At 39.7% G+C, this 23,675-nt stretch overlaps 1 protein-coding gene across 3 annotated transcripts in view; it reads right to left on the bottom strand.

Moving 5' to 3' along the window:
* MED13L (mediator complex subunit 13L) overlaps positions 1-23,675 on the bottom strand; it is a 290,942-nt gene that overhangs the window by 13,957 nt on the left and 253,310 nt on the right. For 2 of the 3 annotated variants that reach the window (XM_082641499.1, XM_082641501.1), the window contains exons 15-25: positions 21,899-22,119; positions 21,398-21,603; positions 16,193-17,130; positions 11,641-11,820; positions 10,806-11,029; positions 8,730-8,922; positions 7,618-8,044; positions 6,813-7,032; positions 5,345-5,533; positions 1,769-1,992; positions 1,436-1,578 (exon numbers count right to left, since the gene is read on the bottom strand). In XM_082641499.1, the coding sequence (XP_082497625.1) occupies positions 1,436-1,578; positions 1,769-1,992; positions 5,345-5,533; positions 6,813-7,032; positions 7,618-8,044; positions 8,730-8,922; positions 10,806-11,029; positions 11,641-11,820; positions 16,193-17,130; positions 21,398-21,603; positions 21,899-22,119 (3,165 nt within the window). The remainder of the gene's footprint in view (positions 1-1,435; positions 1,579-1,768; positions 1,993-5,344; positions 5,534-6,812; positions 7,033-7,617; positions 8,045-8,729; positions 8,923-10,805; positions 11,030-11,640; positions 11,821-16,192; positions 17,131-21,397; positions 21,604-21,898; positions 22,120-23,675) is intronic. The other variant, XM_082641500.1, reaches the window with a different exon arrangement.

Below are 23,675 nucleotides of genomic sequence, written 5' to 3'. Positions count from 1 at the left end.
GTATCAGGGGTTTTATTTCAGGGTTTCCACAAATACCAGATATAAATTTCATGTAAAGAAATAAGATGCACACTCTAATGCAAGGGTCAGCAAACTATGGTCCGCAGCTCACATCCTGCCCACCACCTGTTTGTAAACAAGGTTTTATTGGAACACAGCCACACCAACTCACTGGGGTATTGTCTATGGCTGCTTTGGCGTTACAGTAGCAGAGCTGAGTAGTTCAACAGTGACCAGCTAGCCTGCAAAGTCAAAAATATTTACTACCTTGCCCTTTACCAAGAAAGTTTGCCAACTCTGTTCTGATATATACTTGGCACGTGCAAAACCACCAAGCTAATTTGTGACATATGCTTGCTTTTGTGCAGATGTTAGAAAAAAACCTCTCCCGGGACTTCCCTGGTGGCGCAGTGGTTAAGACTCCGCGCTCCCAATGCAGGGGGCCCGGGTTCGATCCCTGGTCAGGGAACTAGATCCCACATGCATGCTGCAACTAAGAGTTCGCATGCCATGACTAAGGAGCCCGCGAGCTGCAACTAAGGACCCCACGTGCCACAACCAAGGCCTGGCAAAACCAAATAAATAAATATTAAAAACAAAAACAAAAACTTCTCCCATCTATATGCATATACTGAACTTTTTATAAATGTGTCATTAATCGATAGGGCTTTAAAAAATAATCTAGGCCTGTTCATATTGCTCATATAAAACTGTACAAGTAGCTACACAAGGATAATAAACGAGCTGGGCTCAACACCAGGCAAGGCAGCTGCCAGTGGTCAATTGTGTTACGTTGCAGTTACTTTTAGTGCTTTCTTATATTTATGGTAAGAAATATAAGCAGTCGGTAGATATATTGGGGGATTCAACTTTAAAAAATCTGCTCTCTTAAATTTCCAGACTGAAGAATATCAGAGAGTGGCAAAGTGAATAAAGACTCTTCCAATTTGCAACTACTTGTCCTTGTCAATCAGGATTATCTTGCAATCAAGCCACCAAAACAAAAGTAAATACAAAGCTTATCACCCTCAACCACCAAAAACAAACCAGCAAACGAAAGTAAAGGCTGTACATGACTTCTACTCTCATCCATAATCTCTGATATAAAATTTTCCAGTTAAAGCTGACTTGTTCTTCTCACAATATATAAATAAATGTTAGAAATTCTAATTTACCAAGTATCATTTTTATATTAAAAAAATTCTTTTTCTGTTTTATATACTGGGGTTCAATATTATATTTAAGATTTTCTTTGTGTAAATGATTTTGTTGCTAATGAAAAGTCTAAAAGCCACTGGTTTATCCTGTACATTTAAAAGAATCAGAAAATATAATCTGCTTTATTCTTACTGCCAACTTTATAATTTTCTCCCTCAGCTTAGTTAATGACATTAGCTCAGCCCTTTTCCTTTCCTTTGTTTCAGGAATTTCTCACCTTTAAGTTCCCCATGGCCAAGACGCCCAAGTCGCCCAATTACAACTCTCCAGGGCAGAGATGTCATTTGGACAATACCTATGCACCATTCCCATAACTTCTGTAGTCCAATTTTACGTGCAGATACTTTACTCCTCCGTGATCTAAAACAGACATGGAAAAGGGTCCCTAAATGAATCAAAGCTATTATTTAGTACAACAAAACCAAGGAAATTCCAAAGAACCCACCCACATATTACCCACTGCATTTAGATAGGAAAGTTAGAAAGATCCATTATCTGAGAAAAGGCACAGCATCAATTTACACACACCATAAACACCAAGGTTCCTCACCTGTTTGGTAAAGCAATATTTACAATACATGTTTCTAATAATTCTCCATGGAGGTCGGTGCAGGAAGCCAAAAGCCAGCGCTGGTCGTGAGACAGACAATAGCCCACAAAGAGCACGTTGTATTTCTGGCTCGCTTCACCAAATGTCTCTCCCAGCTCTGTCTGCTTGTCTTTGATTGGGGCCAATATAAAAGGAGGGGAGTAAAGCTGGATTGGGCTGGGCCGCTGAAATCAAAATCAAAATCAGTATCAACACAAAGCCACTCCATGTTTATAACAAAACCCATACAGCACTGAGGGAAACCAACAGGGAGAAATGACAATAGACTGCCTCCCGACTAGTCCTATATATACAAATAATAAAGATACAAAAAAAATTGTTTAAGGTAGGGAACCCAATCAAGCCAATTATTTCCTTATTAAAAGAAATTATTATTGGCCCAACTTCATTAGTAATTAGGAAAGTGGATTAAAACCACTACACACCCACCAGAATGTCTGAAGTATAAAGGAAAGAAAACATCAAGTATTGGTGAGAATACAGGGCAATTAGAACTTTCATACATTGCTGGAGTATGATGTGCTTCGGAAAAGTATTTCACAACACCTGTAAAAGCTGAACAAACACACACCCTCTGACCCCCCAAAATGCACATATATGTTTACAAAGGACAGGTATAAGCATGTTTACAACACTACCAATCTTAACAGCTCCAAAGAGAAAATAACCTAAATAACCATCAACAGTAAAATGGATGATAAATTGTGATAAAGTTACACAAGCAGAATATTAAACAGCAGCAAAGAGAATGAAAAAAACTACTGCTACAAGCAACAAAATGGATGATTCTCAACACGGAGTAAAAGAAGTCAGGCGCAAAACACTGTAAATACGATTCCATTTATATAAAGCCAAAAACAGGCAAAATTATGCTGTTATAAGTCAGAATAGTGATTACCATTGGAATGACTGGAAGGGACATTAGAGAGGTTTCTGGATGCTTGTTATGTTTTGTTTCTAGTGCTAGTTACATAATATTTTTACTTAGTGGAAATTCATCAAGCAGTATGCTTAAGACTGGGTACTTTTCAGTATGTATATTATACTTTATGATGTGTGTGTGTAAGTAATTAAAGAGATTCTAAGTGTTAGCTGTTACCTAAGACAAATATTTTAGATAAACTGTGATGAGATTTAATTGTCATCTTTGTTTCTAGCTTTATATACATTTCAGTATTTAGTAAACTATGGCAGGGGTCAGCAAACTTCTGTAAAGGATCAGACAGTAAATACTTTAGGCTTTATGAGTCTCTGTCACATAATCTTCTCTTTGTAAAAATGTAATAATCATTCTTACCTAGCTGGTCATACAAATGCAGGCTGCAGGCTGGATTTAGCCCACAGAGTTGCCAACCCCTGAACTATATAGCATAAGAAACAGTAATAATGGAATTACAGAATTTTAAACTTAAAAGAGACCTTGGAGATAAGTTAATCCAATTCCTTCATTTTAGGGATACATATTCAACAACTTGCTCAAGTTTCAAAGCTAACCTTATCACTGATCCATTCACTCTCCACAGACCCGGAAATTCCACTCCTAGGTACTTACCAAGAAAACTGAAAACATATAACCACACGAAAACTCATACACAAATGTTTAGAGCAGGGTTAGTCACAATAGCCAAAAGGTGGAAAAATCCATACGCCCATCCACTAATAAATGGATAAACAAAATGTGGTCTACCCATATAACGGAATAGTACTTAGCCATAAAAAGAAATGAAGTACTGATACATGCTATGACATGGATGAACCTCGAAAACATTATGTTAAGTGAAAGAAGGCAGACATAAAACATTCTATATTGGAAGATTCCATTTACAAAAAACGTCCAGAACAGGCAACCCCACAGAGACACCAAGTAGAACAGTGGTTGCCAGGAGCTTGCATGAGACTGTGCCACTGCAGAAAATGAGAATTCTGGAAGCAGGGGACTGGTGTCTTGTTCACCACTGCACAGGCAACACCTAATACAGTGTCTGGCACACGGTAGACACTCAGCTATAGTTGCTGAATGAAAGTACAAAATTCTAGCTGCAGACCGAGGGAGAGGCAGCATTTAGCAATTAGCCATTGCACCTTAATGCAAGTAAAAATTTATAAACCTCAGTAAATGTTCACAACATTTGGTTCTTGCATTTTTAATTAAGTCAAATGATTGATTTCTCTCTTCCTGTTCCAAAGCAAAAGGAAAGAAAAAATATTTTTTGTGATTTATTTTAATCTAAGCCTCACTATATATCTCATGAACTCTCATGGTGTCCTGCCAGTATGTTATATAATCTTTTAAAACATTACATAATGCCTCGGATCTTAATATAGGTAGTCAGCCTTTACTCTCTTCTCTGAAAATGCAGACTACTATTAGTTGTCATTTGAAATTGTGGTAACTTCTTACCAAAGCATAAGGAATGATTGCATCTGAATTGCAGAATAACCACAAGAGGTAAAAAACTAAAAGATTCAAAGTTTATAAAGAAAGGCACAACCTCAATTTCTGGACACAAATTTGAAACAAGTAGAAACATATTTATTTTTATTCTAGAAAAAGCTAGTAGTAGAGAAAACATATGACATGCTCACAAAAGTAAAAAATACAGACTCAAAAGAATAAACTAACCTAAAACTGCCAAAGATAGAAATTTTCTATAACCCCAGAGCGAATGTAAGTTGTCAGCTAAGCAGTTTCCTCTCTTGGGACCAAGCTGACCTGAACCAAGTTACAACAAATGTAGTATTAAGTAGTGCGTCATTTTTTTAGTTTTCCACAAAAACTTACATTAACAACTAAAGCTAGCAATTTTGGGTGTTTTTAAGTTCTCTAATGGTGAAGAGGTGTTTGCTGGCCTTTATTAATGGGTAATTTTTCATGCAAAAGTTGTGGGAACTGAAGGCTTTGAGAGTTCTAAACACTGCCCTGTACGTCTACCTTCAGGATAAGGTGATTAGTAAAACAAAAGAAGTGTACAACTTCTGTTTAAAACGTGTTTTGCTTTGGTGTTTTAGAATTCCCCCTGAGGTACTTATCTGTGGGAAACAGGTTTACAAAGATGGAGAGAAAAAGCGTTCATTTACATACAGAAGCACTGAGACAAGGGGAGGAGAAAGCATCAGAAAATGAGGGGCCCGTGCAGAGTAAACACAGACACAGCGGCTGTTCCAAGAGAAAAAAAATGAGCTGGGGAAGGTGGAGAGTGATTTAAGACACAGATTAGCTTCAAACAATGATGAACAAAATAAATATAGGAAAATTGAACTTTCATAAGTAAAAGGGATAAGTGTACTGTTGCCTTAGGTCTTACATCAAAAAATGGCAAGAGTTTGCTTGCCTCTTTTCTCAAAAATTATACAAGTTCAGAGAAGTATCTCCTCTATTTCAATTTAAGGATTAAAGAAACCTACCACTCTTACAATAAAGGTAGAAGACCAGCCAAGCAAGCAACTCTCTTGGCCTGCATCTTTAGCATAAAAGTAGTCTTTTTTGCAAATTTCTGCCGTGTTGCTGCTACCTACCTCTGGGTTCTTGAGGGTCATCTCAGTGCTGGCGGCAGGCCCAAACCCTGTGAGGGATTTAATGTGGGTCTGTGTAGGCAGAGGTCGCCTGCACTGGCAGTACACTGAAAATGCCACGGACTTCAAGTACTGAATGTAGAAAACGTGTTCATCCTTCATCGTCTGCAGCATGTACTGGCAAGGCACAACCTACAGACACAGATACAAATAAAACTAGAAGTAGAGATCTAATACGCTAACAAGGCAGTTCAAAAATGAAATGGTATGAATTCTTTACTTGAATGGGGGAGGCAACTTTAGCCTTAAAATACAGAAATGCCAAACATAGTATAATTCAATCTTAATTCCTTTCAGTGACATAAAGTCCCATATTCCAAATATACCAGCAATTTAAGAAGAGGTGTCACTCTGCTGGCCAAGTTACACTGTCACTTAGAAACTACCCTGTTCCCATTTGAGAGATAAATTCTCAATTTATTGTTGCCATGCCCCTAAATTTAAAAACTTGCTTTTAAATATACTTCTCACTTTTGTAAGGTATACGCATAGTATGCACGGCATCTTTGGAATTATTGTCTAGTCATCTGAGACACAAACTTCAAATCAATGAAAAACTATCAACAGACTATACTGGCAGCTTTAATTTCAATCTTTTAATTCTATAATATGGCTTGAGTTAAAGTGACAGAAAAACAAGAATCTAAACACCCAAGACATCATTTTTCACCTATTAAATTATAAATTTTTAAAAATTATTACACTATAAAGCTGGCAAGGGTGCACTAAAAATGGGCATGTTCCTTCACTCCTGAAAGAAATGTAAATAACTATAACATTTTGGGAGAGGAATCTGGCATTATTTATCAGTATCTTTATCTAAGAATCCACTTTAAGAAATGACTTGAAATGTGAAAGAGAGATTATACCTAAAGATGTATATTATGGTTTTATTTATTTATTCATTCATTCATTTACTTATTTATTTATTGGTCATGCTGTGCAGCTTGTGGGACCTTAGTTCTCCGACCAGGGATTGAACCCAGGCCCCGGAATTGGAAGCACGGGGTCCCAACCACTGGACCGCCTTATAGTTGTATTTTTAACAGTGAAAAGGTGAAAAAAAAATAATTATATCTAACTGTAGAGAAACAGTTACACATGGAAAATATGCAGCCTATAAAAAATATGTTGCTTGGTGAGAATTTTAAATAAGGTGGAGAAGTATTCATGAATAACTTTAAGTACAAAAAGACTAAAAATTATGTGAAAAGTAGGATCTCAATTGTGTAAACAAACACAGAAAAAAGGCTAGGAAAACACCAAAATGCTAATAATGGCTGAATCTAAAAGGTAGAATTAAGAATACTTTTTTCTATTTTTATATACATATGATTTTTTAAAAAATCATGAACCTGTTTACTTTCATAAAAACAACAACAATGTAAAAAATAAACTTGCAAATAGTTACCTGGAGAATGAAAGAATTTCTCATATGCTCAGGTAAATTATCCAGCATTTCTGTGTAGCAGCGCATCAAACTCAACAGCCAAAAATTTCCAGAAGTGGAGTCTTCCTCTGCAGTATAAGTGAAGGGGTCCACCATGTAAATGACAACAGCTGGAGGGTAGGCTTGGCTGTCTGCAGAGTCAGGCTCCGTGGGAATTCCTATCCTCTCCCTTTCTGTAACACTGTAGAGAGAGTCACTTATGAGATGCACAACATAAATATAAATTATACAAAATGAATCAATTCCAGAGCACACTGACTCCCTGGACAATGATTACAGATTAAATGCAACATTAATATGTACCAAAATGAAGGCAAACCAAATCAGTTAGCATCCAGATGGATGGAAAACAACAATATGCTCCTCTAAAACGGGAGATCTCTTTTTTAACTCCCCCCCACCACACCGTGGCTTCGTTCTACAAAGATGTTTTATAATGCTGTTACGTTAATAGTAAGAGCTTACTATTACTATTATCCATATATTATGTTCATATAATGAGTATTAACAGTAATATTAATTACATTAAGTATATTAATTAGTAAGTATATATTATCATACTAGTAATATAATAAGTTTATAAGAAGTTCTCAAATTTCTTAACACTGAACTATAGACTGACAGTTGTTACTCTCTTGAGGGAAGAAGAGAAATACCACCCTTTACAAGGTTTAGAGACTCATGAAGTCAAGGGGGCTGGGGGTGCAGAGGAAGAGTAGACAAGGGGTCCGAGCTGAAGCCACTCGTCTTGGTCAGAGTACCGTACCTTTCCTGTCCATCCTGTGAGGGCTGAGAGGAGCTCTGCCCAGGCTCAGTGTCTCCACCACAGCCTATGCTCCCTTGCGTTCTCTCTGCAGAGCTGGCCCCAGCGCTGGGGTTCTGCGCTCCGACACTACCACTGAATCCTGAAGAAGAGGTAGTGCTTATCTGGTTAATAATGGGAGCAGAGGCAGATGTCGAGGCCGGTGGCACAGAGGAACCAGATGCGGAGCTACTTGCTGCCGGGTTCACAGAACTGCCATTGGAGGTGGGATTAAATGCACTGCCAGCTGAGGGGGCTGCCGATCCTGGATTTGAAGCTAAAGGCCCCGCATTCCCAGGTGTAGCTTGTCCCTGTGCTGCTGCTGGTGGGGTCTGGTACTTAGGTGGTATCAACAGGCTGCTGTCGAGCTGCAGAGTGGCTAGATAAGGTGCTGAAAGTGTACACGCAGAGAGGTGACTTTAGGAATGTTCTGCAGTGTCTGGTTGAAGCAGATATTTAGAATAGTCACTTTAAAAAAAATTATGCTTCCAGGTTGCATTACTCTATGACACCCAAAATGCTATCTCTACCACTGAACATAGCTTGTATGTTCTGTAAACATAGAAATAAACATGGAGTTACTTATTATAAATTCTGGGCAAGAGCCTTATTTTGGGGGGGGCCGGGGAGAGGAGAAAATCAATCATTTGTAACATTTTCCTTTCAGTCTGATTCCACACGCCTTCACTGAAAACTGAGAGGCCATATATTCTACAGCCATCATGGTATATTATGCTCCTATGTGCATAAGGCTTTGTAAGCATCTAAGATTCTCTTGGGAATCTGGGTTAAAATAGAGCAGTTAATACCAAGTCATGCTGCTACATTTTCGAAATGTGGAGTAAATTAGATATGACTTCCTTAGGCTACTGTAAATAGCTTTTAAAGAATATACATGCACATAAAAATTAGCATTTAACTACTTAGAATGCAAAAATTAGACCTAAATAAATACAGTAATGGAACACTAACATTTCCCGAGACAAAAGAACTATAATGTGGCCTGTCTAATAGGGAGCAGGGGGAACGATTTGCTATTTCTCAAATTCTACTTTGCCAAATACATCCCCATTTACCTAGGTGATGGCGGCAAACTTGCGCATAAAGTTTGAGTCTGGAATGATTGTCACTCTCCTCGCTGCCCCACGGCTGGTTAAACCACTCGCTCACAAGCTCTTCCGCCAGCTTCTGCGCCACGGTCTTCCCCACGCGCATGATCCCGTCGCGCAGCACTTTGCAGATAGGCTTGTGCTGCCCAAGCCTACACATCTGACGGCACAAAACAGATCGCTGTTTACAACAGGAACCACTCCTTCGTTCAGTACACATCGTTACCATGGAGATTCTTGACCATACACATGAAAGCATTTTCCTTTGTCTTTTAGCGTTACCACACACAACCAAACCAACATTATATGCTGGTCCCTTCTGGTAATTATAATGTACCTGAAACTGTTCTCTGTCTCTCCAAAACCTGGACTAGGCTCTCTAAGGAAAAATGTTTCTTTTAAAGAAAAATGAATGTTTCTTCACCCCAACCACTTCCTCTAGCACAAGGGAAGATTGCTGAGCACTACCTGATTGCTAATGGTCAAATAAAGAATTAACCAGGTTCCTGCCGACTTAGGCTGACTGAGACATATGTCCACTAAAACCTCTTAAGTAATCCTGACTTATGATGTTCTCCCATAAGATAACATTAAAATTTTATGGGTCATCTGTTACACTGTTACAGACATTTGGAGATCACCAATAGTAGAGGCCACGGAAACAGTGGATATGCTGATCACTTTTTTAAAGTAAATAGTTGTTTTAGCACAATGAGATTCTGTTACTGACGTGCAGGACATTAACTGCGTGCTTATGGCAGAGAATTAATATACCTGCACAAAGTAAGCTACCTAGCTACCTGTTCACCAGCAGAAGAGCCCATATTATTAGCCCTTACTAGAGTTGATGAACAGGAAGCTTACCAAGCCCCTAAAAATTCTCTAGTGTACACTCTTCTGAAGCAGGTACGCATTACTGCCAAAAGAGCAATCCTAAAATGATCTGGCAGTCCTTTTATGTTTTGTAACTTATGTTGAAAGCTTCATTCAAAAGAATGGCTGGGCTTTAAGACTGCTTAGACAAGTTTTCTGTGTTAGGGTAATTATGATTTAATGTTATTAGGCATCATGAACCAGGCACTGTTTAGAAATTACTGTATCCAAGGATTTCCTTCAGTGGCTTAATTGATGCCATTATCTCATACTTTAGCATCTTCTCACTTCTTTGTAGCAACACGTAAGTTTACTATTTCGTGTGTACTCATACATTTATAGTGAATGTTCCGTTATGGAGTATTTTTGAAATTCAACTTGGCATCTTATTTAGCAAACACTTTTGTAATGCTTATAGTATGCCTGTCGCAGCTCTAAATACTTTATAAATACTAATTTTTCATTTATTCTTGTCAAATATAAAGGTAACAGAAGTATAAGGTACAAAAACCTTAGTGTCTATGTACTTTAGCAGAAGAAATGTGGCACTAACTCTTCAAAGACAGACATGATTCTAATTTTTCAAAAGTAACAGGAATCTATATACTAAATATATAAAATTATCGAGGTGGCTTTTACATTACTATGGTTATCACATTATTAATCTGTACCAAAATTTTAGTATTAAGATGAATGGAGTGTTAAATAAAACATACACGGACACGAGTCATTAAACTTATTATGATTCAAAAATTTTCAAGCTAAACATTTTTATACTGTTTTCAGGAACCCCCCCACCCCCACCCCTAGAGTACATGTGCTTTCTTTTCATAAAGCTCATCTTCTGAACAACCACTATCCCCTGGTGAGTAATACTTTTAAACTTGAGCACATAAATGGGGAAAAAACAGCTGATGGGACTTTAAGATGGGTGGTAAGGCTGGTAGAGGAAAATCTTTAAATCTAATAAAATATAAACGCTAAGATGGGAAAGCAATGTACTCCTTGAAAAACTTGCCAATGTAATCCTTTTCTTCATCCTCCAACTATATGAAAATTTTCTTTGAGTCCTACTTTGAAAATATTTGTTCTTTAAAATTTAGTCACAACTAGAAACAACCTGAGGACTCGTATCATACAAACAATTTTCATCTTTCATGTCTTTCTCACCTCATATACAGCGCTCAAGTCCCTGAAAAAAGTTTTGGCTCCTTCGAGCAAGGCCTCATTTTCTGGACACACCACAATATAGGCAACGTCACGGTGGCCCCCGTATGGGTCCAACAACAGCCTCTCCCAAAATGGCAAGGAGAATGGTGAGATGGTAAGGAAGTCCTTGTCATAGCCTACCAGCAGAGTGGGGATGGGCAACGGCTCAGGAGATTCTTCAGAACCTAAAACAAGATTGCAGTTTAGGAAAATGCTTGAGGGTCTGTTTCCCACAACCTCCACAACTGAGAATTCTCTGGTGCATTAGTCTTATTTCTGGCATCAGAAATTTTACTGTAGGTTGACATGATACTCTTAAAACTACTCTTCAAATCCTCTAATTAAATGGCCCCTGATGAAGAACCTTAATTAAGTGAGTCAGAACATGCTTACCAAGTTTCAGTAAGATCAGAGAGCAGACTAGAGCAGGTTAAAGGTAGTTTTCCAAACAGCACGATGTCATTTCCTTTAAGATAAGCACTATAATCCTGACTCTGAGGAAGCCGACAGAGCTAGTTCAGAAGTTCATCCACATGAAAATGCAGTGAGGATCGCAAAGATGAGGAGACCCTAGCAGATAGTCTATTTACGGCTTATTTGCCCCACTGACCTTGATTATGCCAAAGACATTTAGAAAAATTATCTCCAAAACTGACTACTGGAAAACAGGGAGATTATAAAACTTAATAGTCAGGAGGAAAAAGATTCTGTCAGTGAGGGAAGGACTTGACGGTAACTAAAGCTGCTTTTCACAGAACAAAAATCTGAAGGAATTTAAACAGGGGAAAGATTCTACCGTAGGTTCCCCGTCCTGCCATTTTGTGGAACTGCTGCCAGGTGAGTGGTCCCTGCACGTGCTGGATATTCTCCCAGGTCCTGCCCGTGCGCTTCTTCTGGATGGCGTCTTGGAGAAAGGGCTGCAGGGACAACAGCATACGGACCACATCTTGGGAGGAGAGCATGCTGATGTCCAGCACTGGAAGAGAAATGAAATGAAAAGGAAGGGGAACCATAAAGGGGGGGCTGGACACTGCTCCTCCTGCCATCATTGTGGACCTCAGCTACACTCCACGACAGAGACAGCACTGGCAGCAGGGTCGACTTATAACAGATTCTAAACTACCCGACTTGGGAGTCAAGAGGAAAGACAATCTTCTAAAGTAGAAGATACCACGGCAGTGAGAGGCCCGCGTACCAAAAAAAAAAAAAACATAAAGTAGAAGATAGTTTATTATTTATTATTGGAAATAATAAAAGGGAAAATAGTTTACTCTATATAAAAGAGGTTAACCACAGGATTGCCTAAAAGTGGAAAGGCAGATAGGCCTGACTTTTAAAAATCATACAGACTTGTTTCCAAGGTTGTTCTTAAGAAAAGAGAACGGCAAAAATTTCTTAATTATTGTTTCTTACTTTTAGTTTCTTAACTACTTTTATTTACAAATATCCATGTTTTGATTATGAGTGGGAAAAAGGAACTTGAAGCTTTTAAAAACTTTAAAAACTTTAAAAACTGATCTTAATGAAAATATTTTCACAAAATACAAAATAAAGAGAAAGACGACCTTCTACACAGGCAGAGGCACATGAAAACAGGGCAGAGGCAATGACAGGCCTGAAATTCATCTGTACAGAGAGGAAGGTAGGAGATTCATGGTTTCAGAACATGTTCTTCCTGCTAGCAAGAGGGTTTCTTAACCTAGAATTTGAAAAACCTCTGAAACTCCACCCCAAACTGCATATGCATGCATGAGCACAGGTGTATTTTACCCCAAGGGAGAAGGTCCATGATGCTCGTCAAATTCTCAAAAAGATCTGAAGGAAGAACTACTTCAGATGGAGATGGTCAGCTATGAATCTGCACAGCTGGGTTCCTAAAGACCTTTCCTTCGTCTTGCTTTTCTAGCTGATTAGGAAAGTGGCATGGATGGAAATCTGTGATTTATTTACCAACTAAATCTGAAACACAGGGTGCTTAAGGGGTCTTAAGACATTTTTAGATGTGTCCCCACATCAAACACAGGCTGCAACTTGATGGCACAGAGTTTTTGTTTTTCAATCTGGAATGAATTTCTCAGGAAATTTCATATGCAAATCTGGATTTCCAGCTTCTCTTGAAAAACTGGAAAACTGCCTGACAGCCCTGGGGCTCAGACCATCATATTCCTGGATGACCACCACTTGTTGGAGCCAAGGAGTAGCTGTCCCCTTCACACAGTTCTTGACGCTCCCCGCGCGCCTCCCCCCACCCCAGCTGGCCTGAGACTGAAGCAGCATTTATCACCTTGATCTTCAAGCCTGTGCTTCTTTTCTTCTTATAGGAAAGAAAAAAGTAAAGTACCTCTTGTACCCATGGCTCTATCAGAAGTAGGAAAGTGACACACCAAGAGAACCACAGGTTAGAGAAAAATAAAAGTAGAAGTAATTCTTTGTGAACTCTATTCCTGTGCATACAAAATAGAAAGTATGTTGGAAAACGACACAATTTAGGTCATTGCCTTTTGCAAACCTGGCTCTCCACATCATTCATTTACATTATCTGTCTGGTAGTTTTATGCATCTGAATTTGGAACCCACATCTCACCTACAATAAAATGTGCTATTCTTCATATCCAAAGATGCCACTACTGATCCATCCACACAGACTGCTTTTCTACCTGAAGGCCACTGTCTAGTAATAAAGAAACCACCTAAGATAATCACCCACAATTCTTTAGGGGAAAGACTTTAATTCATAACTTCATGCAGCAGACATTAATTAAAGGCCCACTAAGTATAAGGCACTCTACTTAAACCTAAGCAGTTATAAAAATGAGTATAACCCTTGAAATACTTCCTCAGGAGTCTCCACCTCCAAGAAGTCTCCTTGCTTATATAACCTTCTCCCCTGCAAGACTGACTATTCTGAAGCAGGGTCCATGTTTCTTTCACACATAGACTCCTCCAGCTTGGTCTCTGCTCCCACCTGTCTACAGAAACAGCTCTTACCATGGTCAAAAGACTGGTTTAATCCTTATCTTAAAAGCTTGGCTGAATCTGAATGCCTGTTGACCACGCTCTCATTCATGAAACTTGGTTACATGGCAGAACTCAGTAAAGCTCTGTCCCAGGCCCTCCTCCCTTTCCATACAGTCCTCCTCCCCAGTGAGCTCTCCTCCTCCTCTGAGCCCCTGACTTGGGTTATCATCTATGTGCCATATACTCTCTTTCCCCTGAGCTCCAGGTCATAAAGTCCCAAGTGTCTACTTGACACCTCTACCTGGATATCTCAAGAGAAATCTTTAAAACTTCCAAAACTCAATTTATGACCTTTCTCCCCAGACCTGATATTCCTCCAGTACACTCATCTTTTTTAAATAATTTTATTTATTTATTTTTGGCTGAGTTGGGTCTTTGTTGCTGTCCGCAGGCTTTCTCTAGTTGTGGCAAGCAGGGTCTACCCTTCGGTGCAGTGCGCGGGCTTCTCATTGTGGTGGCTTCTCTTGTTGCGGAGCACAGGCTCTAGGTTTGCGGGCTCTAGAGCGCAGGCTCAGCAGTTGTGGCGCATGGGCCTAGTTGCTCCGCGGCATGTAGGATCTTCCCTGACCAGGGATCGAACCAGTGTCCCCTGCATTGGCAGACAGATTGTTAACCAATGGTGCCACCAGGGAAGCTCCCAGTACACTTGTCTTTGAACGACACCGCTGTCCATCGAGGTATACATGTCACAAATCTGGGTGTCTTCCTTAATATCTCACTCTCCCTGATCCCCCAAATCCAACCCATTTCCAAGTCCTGCAATAATACTTCCCAAGCATCTCTTAAATGTTTCCACTTCTTTTCCATCTCCTTTGCTAGGACACTAAGCCAAGCTACTGTTTCTTATTTCATCTGCTGCAGGAACTTCTCAGTCTCCTCAAATCCATTCTCGCCATTTTCTAATCCACAGCCCACCTTATAGAGTACATTTTTTCCTAACTACACAAATCTGATGTCAGTGTCTCTTCGTAAAACCCAGCACTGACTTAAGACTCTTGGGATGAAGACCCGGTGCCCAGCATGTCTCAAAAGGCTCTTGACAAGCTAGCACTGCTGGTCTCTAGGCTTCTCTGAGTTCTCTGAAGGCCCCACGCTCTGCATAACTCTGGGCCACTGCACTCGCCCCTCCTCTGCCTGGGACACGACTCCCCGCCCCCTCCCTCATCACCCAGTTAACCTGGACTCATCGTTGGGATCTCAAATGTTACTGCTGCTTCAAGGAAGTGTCCCCTGACATCCCGTGCTTTCATCACTTATAATGGTTTGCAATAATATGCTTATTTATTTATTTGATTCGAATAATTAAATAAATAAGCATATTATTTAACTGGAGGAGGGAGGAGAAGGCTTATCCATTTTCCAAAATAGATTAGAAAGTCCCTGAGGGGGGCTTCCCTGGTGGCGCAGTGGTTGAGAATCTGCCTGCTAATGCAGGGGACACGGGTTCGAGCCCTGGTCTGGGAGGATCCCACATGCCGCGGAGCAACTAGGCCCGTGAGCCACGACTACTGAGCCTGCGCGTCTGGAGCCTGTGCTCCGCAACAAGAGGCCGCGATAGTGAGAGGCCCGCGCACCGCGATGAAGAGTGGCCCCCGCTTGCCACAACTAGAGAATGCCCTCGCACAGAAACGAAGATGCAACACAGCAAAAATAAATAAATAAATAAATAAATAAATAAATAAAAACTCCTACCCCCAACATCTTCTTTAAAAAAAAAAAAAAAAAAAAGAAAGTCCCTGAGGGCAGGTACCTTGTCTCTTTCATTCACCATTTTATCCCCGCAGGACACATCACAGCATAGACAGTGAATCAATAAGGAAAGGGAACAGCAAGGCGCTCAGCACTCTTAGAGCCCAACTCCAAAGACGTTTATTAACTGGAGTTTTTAAGACAGTGACGTGCCCCAGGAATCACAATGCAAAGTAAAATGTGATCACTGTTACCAGAGACACAAAATACTGGGAAACCAGAGGAAAGAGAAAATACTCTGGTAATTGGATAGAAGGCTTCCTGGAAGAAGTATCATGGAAACTTGACCCAGAAGAAAGCGTAGACTTAAACATGAAAGGGTATGCAAATTATCAGTTTGTATAATCTAGACAACTTTTTTTCCACAAAATAATTACTCTTCTCCAAATGTGTTTCAATATAAAACATCTCCCCGTTCTTAACTTTAGGGTGATAATCAAGATAGCTCTCACTTTAGTTATGTCTATTTTTTAATAAATGAAATTTAAAATTTTGTCATATATAACAAAGTAAAGAAAGTTTGCAAGTTATCATCACACCAAGACCATTTTCAAAGCAAATTTGTATTCTGGGAAACCTACCATTGCTATGAGGCCAAGAGTGCACAGTGGCACTTCTCACCAGAGCTTCATCCACTTTGCCACCTGTGGGATTATCCACATACTGCCGACCCTGCTCCAAGGCATTAAAGCATTCCGTCCAGTAATCATTATTATCTGCTTGCACCCGGTCGTAACTCCAGCTCACACAGGGAAGAGTTTGGCGATTGTTACAGGAAATGTAGTCCAGGAAACTCAGTGAAGCAAAAGGTTGCGTATGTTGATTCTGCAGGAGGAGGAGAAGGCTTATCGGTGGCTCCTGGGATTTTCTGGCTCCTTCCATCTGCGGAAGGAAGGTGGTCTGACACATCATTAAGCGCCTTTCGGCAGCCTGACCAATATCAGAATTCTTCCCAAAAATATCCAACTCATCTTCCAGGAAGAGTCCCGAATTGTAACCAAGTTTGCGATTCATGATCGCACTAAACCCACAGGTACAGCGGTACTGGTCCTCATTGGAAGAATCGGGGATGTAAAGCCCAACATCCGCCCCTTTGATGTTCATGTTGCAGGCACAGATGCAACAGCTGTCAAAGTTTCTGTCTTTGAAGATATTCATCACGGAATCAGAAAGAATCAGAGTCACATAGAGACTGTGAGCTTCAGGAATTGGCTGCATGGTGGCGGGCTCCACAGAATTAAGAGGCCGTGTGGTAGAGGGGGTAGAGGCTGGTGACCCCTGATCGGTGCTGTCATATTTAACAGACCCTTGACCACTGGCAGTGCCCCCTCCTCTGGGAGTTCTTGGGGTCCTGGGGGTTCGTGGTGTGGGGACAGAGAAGCGAGGGGTTGCTGGAGATGGCAAAACTCCTGCTCCACTGTTGCTGGCTGGGGCAGCGCTGTTCAGCGTCACCGGGGTGTTCATCTGTGGTGTGTTCAGATAATCTGGATCTGCTAGGCTCCCGACACTAGGCACATTACTGCAACAAAGAGATAGCACCAAGTGAGAGCGGGAGGCAGGTCACAGGTGCTGGGATACACGCATAACCACCCCCAACCTGGCCTGTGCATTTCTGATTTATGTACGCTATCGCTTGGTTCATTCAGTTTTCTATTAAGCCTCATCTTAATCTTTTGAGGGAACTGTAACTATTTTTACAAGAAAACATGATGCTGGATTTGGGCAATGTAGTTTTGAAAACCTATGACCACTAAATAGAACTTTAACACTTGAGCTCAGATGCCAAAGTAGCTAGAAGACCATAGGATGAAATTTCCATCTAATTTGCAATTACATTTTTGTCATTTTTTGAAATTGAAATTCTGCCAGTGTACTTGTTCTCTGAGGCTATAATCTACATATGATTCTAAAGTAGTTATAATCAAATGCACATGAAAATTTAACATTTTTCTAATTTCCAAAATGTAGTCCTATCTAGGCTAGCATTTTTATAGTAATGAGTGACCATGAGGGAATTCTATTTTAGGAAACCCACTGGCCAGTACTATATTACAATTAATACAAATACTACACATGCTGCTAAAAGGACTTAGTATTAGTTAGGTAGCTGCCCACAAGTATATATATGGCATCACAGTTTCCAAACTTCTAACAGATTTCTGTAGGGTGGTAGGCAATTCGTTCATTTTTTTATTTTTCAATATGTCATGCATTATATAGCACAATTATTTTTAGCTCCCAGAGACTGATCACACTGTGCTACCTATTTTCTCATAAGCAGCGACTTCTTTTTGGAATAGCCACATGGAAAACAAAACAGTGTCTGCAATGTTCTGCTATTTTATTATTGTAATAAAATTTTCTTGATATATATTCTTAGATGTACATGTAAAACAGCGCAGGATTATTCTTTCCAGTTAGAAGGTATCAAAAGAAATAGATTTTTTAAACACTTAAAATTCTTCTGAAATCTGTTAATACTGTGCTTAAACTAATGTTCCTCCAATAAAGTATGTATTCATTCACTTATAATTTGAAAGAAGAATGTCATAAGGTAATGGCTCTTCAAATCATTTTCTTATGGTTTTTAATCAGCTATGCCTAACTTATCAACCTGAAAATCCAAATCAGTCACTGCAACGAAATGTTAAATCTGAGGCACAGTGGTATCTTTGAGTAAAGATAACAAATGACCCAGAAACCTTGATCAGCAATCATTGCTATCTCAGAGACCAAAATAATAAGTGTGTAATAATGATCTTTACTCTAATTGGACTCCTTTCAAATTTTTCTGTTCAACAAAACCCCCAAATTATTATGCAGTTCAGATCACAAAGGGAACTATGACGATTAACTGAAAACCTAAATAATTAAATTCCTCCCGAGGCAGTAAAAATGGTTTATCTTGTACAGTAACCTGACTTTTCCCACTCAATAAAAATGAATTGAGTACCCACCCCATGCTAGACGCTGCATACGCAACAGTGAGAAAGGAAGAAAAGTTAGCTCATAGCAAGTATGACCAGCATCAAGTGAGTGCTGCTGTGCTCTGTGATAAAGCGGGGGTCCAGGGCAATGGAGACCACAGCAGGAGGATTTCCCATAGCCTAGAATGTCCTGTCTGTCCAGTAAGTAAGGTAGTCACTACCCCCATGTGATGAATTTAAATCAACTTAAATAAAAATAAACATTCAGTCTTGATCTCAACTAGAAACATTTCAAATGGTGCACAGCTACAACATCAGGGTAGTGGATGCGGCACTGGAAGGTGCAGATACAAACACTCATTCCATCAGAGACAGTTCTGTTAACAGCACCCGTGTAGAATACCAAGAATCTGTGGGGTGGCAAAGGATAGATTCGATAGATCTAAACAATGATCTAAATTATTGGTTATTGAAACCATCATACAGCAAAGGGTTGCATGTCACTGTTTGAGAAGCTTGTGTGTGTAAGAGATTAAGCTGTGGAATGGGTCCGGAAGCTGCTGCACTACTTGCGAACGGCCTGCTAACTCCTGGTGCGCTCGCCGCTCCAGCTGTGCTGGACCAGTCTCAGATTAAATAAGCTAGGGCACAACTGGAGAACAGCAGCAGAGAACTAGCCAGGCCCTCCCATCCAGGGTGGTTTTGAACACATGCTTTCACACTGCTGGTGGTTGTGGAAGTACTCAGAGTTCTCAGAAAAAAATCTTATGTGGGAAGTAGGGCAAGATAACCCCGTTTTAAAGAAGGGAAGACCCGGGAAAATGGTCATTTAAGGCCATACAGAGACTAAACAAAAAAGGCAGGAATCTGAGCCCTATGACTCTATAGCTGTACTTCCCCAAGTCTAATGTTCTTTTAAACCACTTCTCTGCCACACTTTTTCATTCCCATACAGACTTTATATACACAAGCATAAAGCCTGTTTATAAAATTAAACTTGATTTCATCAAGATGATTTTTATATGAGGTCACAAAGAAGTAGCCCACAGACTGGACCTGGATCATAAATTTTTCTTAGCTCCTAGAATGTAACTCTGGATTAACTGTCAACACGTTTTTTTTTTTTTTTTTTTGCCGGGGGCGGGCAGGGCGCAGTGTGCCTTGCCGCATGGCTTGCAGGATCTTAGTTTCCCTACCAGGGATTGAACCTGTGCCCTAGGCAGTGAAAGCACGGAGTCCTAACCACTGGACCACCAGGGAATTTGCAACTGTCAACATTTTTAAAAAGGAAATACGTTGATACATTTAATTCCAGGTCTCCAATTCCCTGTATTTGAATAGCAAAAAAAACCAAAGTCCCTTTAAAAGGGGTGTCCTCTCAACAGTCCATCACTGACCCTGCTCGCTCCCACTGCCGCTCACAATGACGCCGAGCATCAGTAGTGCCAGGTCTTCCGCTTTGCCCAGCCCCCTTCATCCACATATTGCTTACCTGGTCCTGAGAGAAATGTAAGTCTGTGGCCTTTTATTTTATGGAATTTAAATTATTTTATTAAGAAATTATCACTCAAAGGGGAAACTGATTCTACACTGCTGCAGTAAGAACTTTTTTGGCAACAGTATGAAACATGTCCAAGCTATAATAAACGCTTCCTTTTCCTTCCCCCGTATCATAGCACCATTCTGTTGCTGCTTTCTTACATGACATGGGGTCAATAACAGAGAAATTATCACGTGAATACTTCATTTTAAAGTGCCTTAAGTAAACACATTTGAAATCATCAAATTATATAAAGCAAAGTAGTTACCACCATCACCCTAAAAATATTACCCACTCCAACTAATGCCTGATTCTGTGATAGACACTGATTTTACACTGAATGACCATGAACATCATGGTTCTCTATACAAATAACCTTAATTTTTCCATGTATATGAAATTTAGTATAGAAAATTTTCAACGTATATTTTCAACAGAAAATAATATGCACAAAAACATGAATGGCCAATAAAGGACAGTTTCAAATGAAATGCTGTCATCATTTAAAGTAAATATTTAGTTAAGATAAAAATCAGGAAGCAACCTAAGTGTCCATCGACAGCTGAATGGATAAAGAAGATGTGGCACAGTGCTCGCTTCGGCAGCACATATACTAAAACTGGAACGATACAGAGAAGATTAGCATGGCCCCTGCACAAGGATAAGATGTTAAAAATAAACAAACACTTTAAAAAAAGAAGATCACTATAGAACTATTAAAACAAAACAAAAAAACAAACAAAAAAGAAGATGTGGCACATATATACAATGGAATATTACTCAGGCATAAAAAGAAATGAAATTGAGTTATTTGCAGTGAGGTGGATGGACCTGGAGTCTGTCATACAGAGTGAACTAAGTCAGAAAGAGAAAAATAAATGCTGTATGCTAACACATATATATGGAATCTAAAAAAAAAAGGTTCTGAAGAACCTAGGGGCAGGACAGGAATAAAGACACAGACATAGAGAATGGACTTGAGGACACGGGGAGGGGGAAGGGTAAGCCGGGAGGAAGTGACAGAGAGGCATGGACATATATACACTACCAAACGTAAAAGAGATAGCTAGTGGGAAGCAGCCACATAGCACAGGGAGATCAGCTTGGTGCTTTGTGACCACCTAGAGGGGTGGGATAGGGAGGGTGGGAGGGAGACGCAAGAGGGTGGAGATATGAGGATATATGTATATGTATAGCTGATTCATTCTGTTATAAAGCAGAAACTAACACACCATTGTAGAGCAATTATACTCCAGTAAAGATGTTAAAAAAAATCATATTAGATACAGCAGATAACTCGACACAATCCCAGCACATACTTGTAGCCATCTCTAATGAAAGTGGCTGCAGGTGGCATGGGCAGTTGTTCAATTTTAGGAGGGATTGCCCACGAAGGCCGAAACAGACAGGCATCAGGAATCTTCAGAGGTAGCAGGCATTGGCTCGGCAACATCTTCAGTGGAGCAAACATGGAGGATCCCACAAAAGGTTGAAAAGTTGGAACTTTGTGAACATATGAAAAGTCCTGTGACAACAAAGTGGGGCTGGTGATAATGCTGGTAAACAACTTTAGGACACACCATAATAGCAACAAAAATCACTATAATTTAATACTTCTCTTTTATCTGATCAACAGAAAAATGCTAAAGCTAAAATTTTAACTTAATCAAAAGACACTATAATTACCTCATGACCTAATTCAGAGAACTCTTAGGAACTTATGTATACATGGCATACAGACAACACTATTTTAAAGAAGTTGTATAAAAATTTGCTTTCAAACCACCCTGTCTTTGTATAACTAATATATTGGCAATTACCTTTATTTCCTCTGGCTTGGGACTTCCTAACCCGTCTTCCACTTCCATTTTGAATTCAGTGAGCTGTGTAGAAACCATACTGACCATAGGGCTCTCCATCATGCCTAATGCTGTCACTGTCTCTGAACTGATTCCATCTTTATAATTCATCACAGGAGAAAATGCAGGGTGCTGTTCCAAAGAAGGAGGGGTGGGGAACATCCTTTGCAGGTCTGCAACTGCTAAAAAAATAAAGATAAAAAATAAGAAAAAAAAGTTTGTAACAGGCCTGACTGCTAAAAAAAAAGAAAACAACCTAGTTCATAGGCAGGCCCTCTAGTTGGCATCAGAAATAATGCTGATTGAATGGTCATATCAGTTACATAATAGACTATTAATAATGGAAGTATCTAAGAAGGCGGCCATCAGCAGAAAAGTATCCTTTGCTGCAACTTTTATCACTATCCTCTTGATGCTTTATGATTTGGCTTCACATTAATTATGTGAACAAAGTCTACATAACATACATTTTTTCTTCCAACAATTGATTCCCTGAAAAATCTAAGGAGATGAAACTTCATAGTCAGGGTCAATAATCCTATCTAGAACCAAAAGACAATTTATTGAAAATCAGCTGGGAAAAAAAAGTACCTTTTAAGAAATACTTAGATCAGTGATTCTCAACCTTTAAAAAAAATCATTGTTATATACATGAGGTTAACCATCATCACTAATAGTGTCTCATTAAGGGACTGATTCTTAAGTAGGAGTGTATGCAATGAAATGCAAGTTGCGGTTGTGAAATTTGGCCACTAGGGGGTGTCCTGTACAGCAAATTTACTTACACATTTGGAGCCACAAGTTCAAATCAGTGACTTGGAATCATATCTGGTGTCCCAATTTCCAATCACATTGCTCCTTCTAGCAACTTCAATATTTAAACAGGTAAACAGTAACCACTGAACAGATCTTAATATGACTTACAGCTCTGAATCAGAAATTTATTAAGAATAGCTGTACGATGCTCTGACCTGAGCTAGAGTCTAAGGTAGGGCTGTATAGAGAAGCAGCAGTGGGCTGGGTTCCCCAACCCACGTGCTCCCAGCACAGCGCTGCTGTGGTCTGGTCACTTCCTCCCTCATGGCCTCAGTTCCATCATCTAAAAGGGAAGGCTTGACTAAGATGTGTGATTCTCATTCGGCTTGCTTTCTTTCCTTTGTTTATGGGGGGGAGGGAAAGCCTCCATGATATGGAGCAGAAAAAAGGTGAGAACCTCTGCATTAGACGATTTTTACCATGTTTCCTAGTTAAACAATTATATAATCCTGAATAATTTCCCTCTCTTGGCCTCAGGGGCCAACAGGGGGAGAACAAGGCCAACAGGCAGGGTTTCAGATCTAAATTTTCACTTCCATTAAGAGAAGCTGCACTTCTATTTATTTTCTACAGTATAATTCTGTATGAGATTTCATTAGACAAAATGGTACCTGCTGCTGTTAGGGAAAAAAATTTTTAAAAGACAGAAAAGAAGAAGAAAACCTACAACCCCCAAGGTGATCTTCAAGTCACCTTTCTGTGACAGTATTTTACCCTTAAGAACATATAACAATTCACAGAATTAGGGATACAAGCCAAGCCAGAAACTATCATAGAACCATTGGACAGACTATATAATTGATAAGTTCTGTGACTGAAAAACAGCTCTTCAGATGTAGCACCAACCAAATCAACACATTTTTTTTAAAACAAGGCTAAAGACTTTAATATAAAGTTGAAGTACATTCAAAATATAAAGTTG

Source organism: Mesoplodon mirus, assembly GCF_964341445.2.
Source record: "Mesoplodon mirus genome assembly, chromosome: 13".
Classification (NCBI taxonomy): Eukaryota; Metazoa; Chordata; class Mammalia; order Artiodactyla; family Ziphiidae; genus Mesoplodon; species Mesoplodon mirus.
This window is presented reverse-complemented; position numbering and strand designations above follow the sequence as displayed.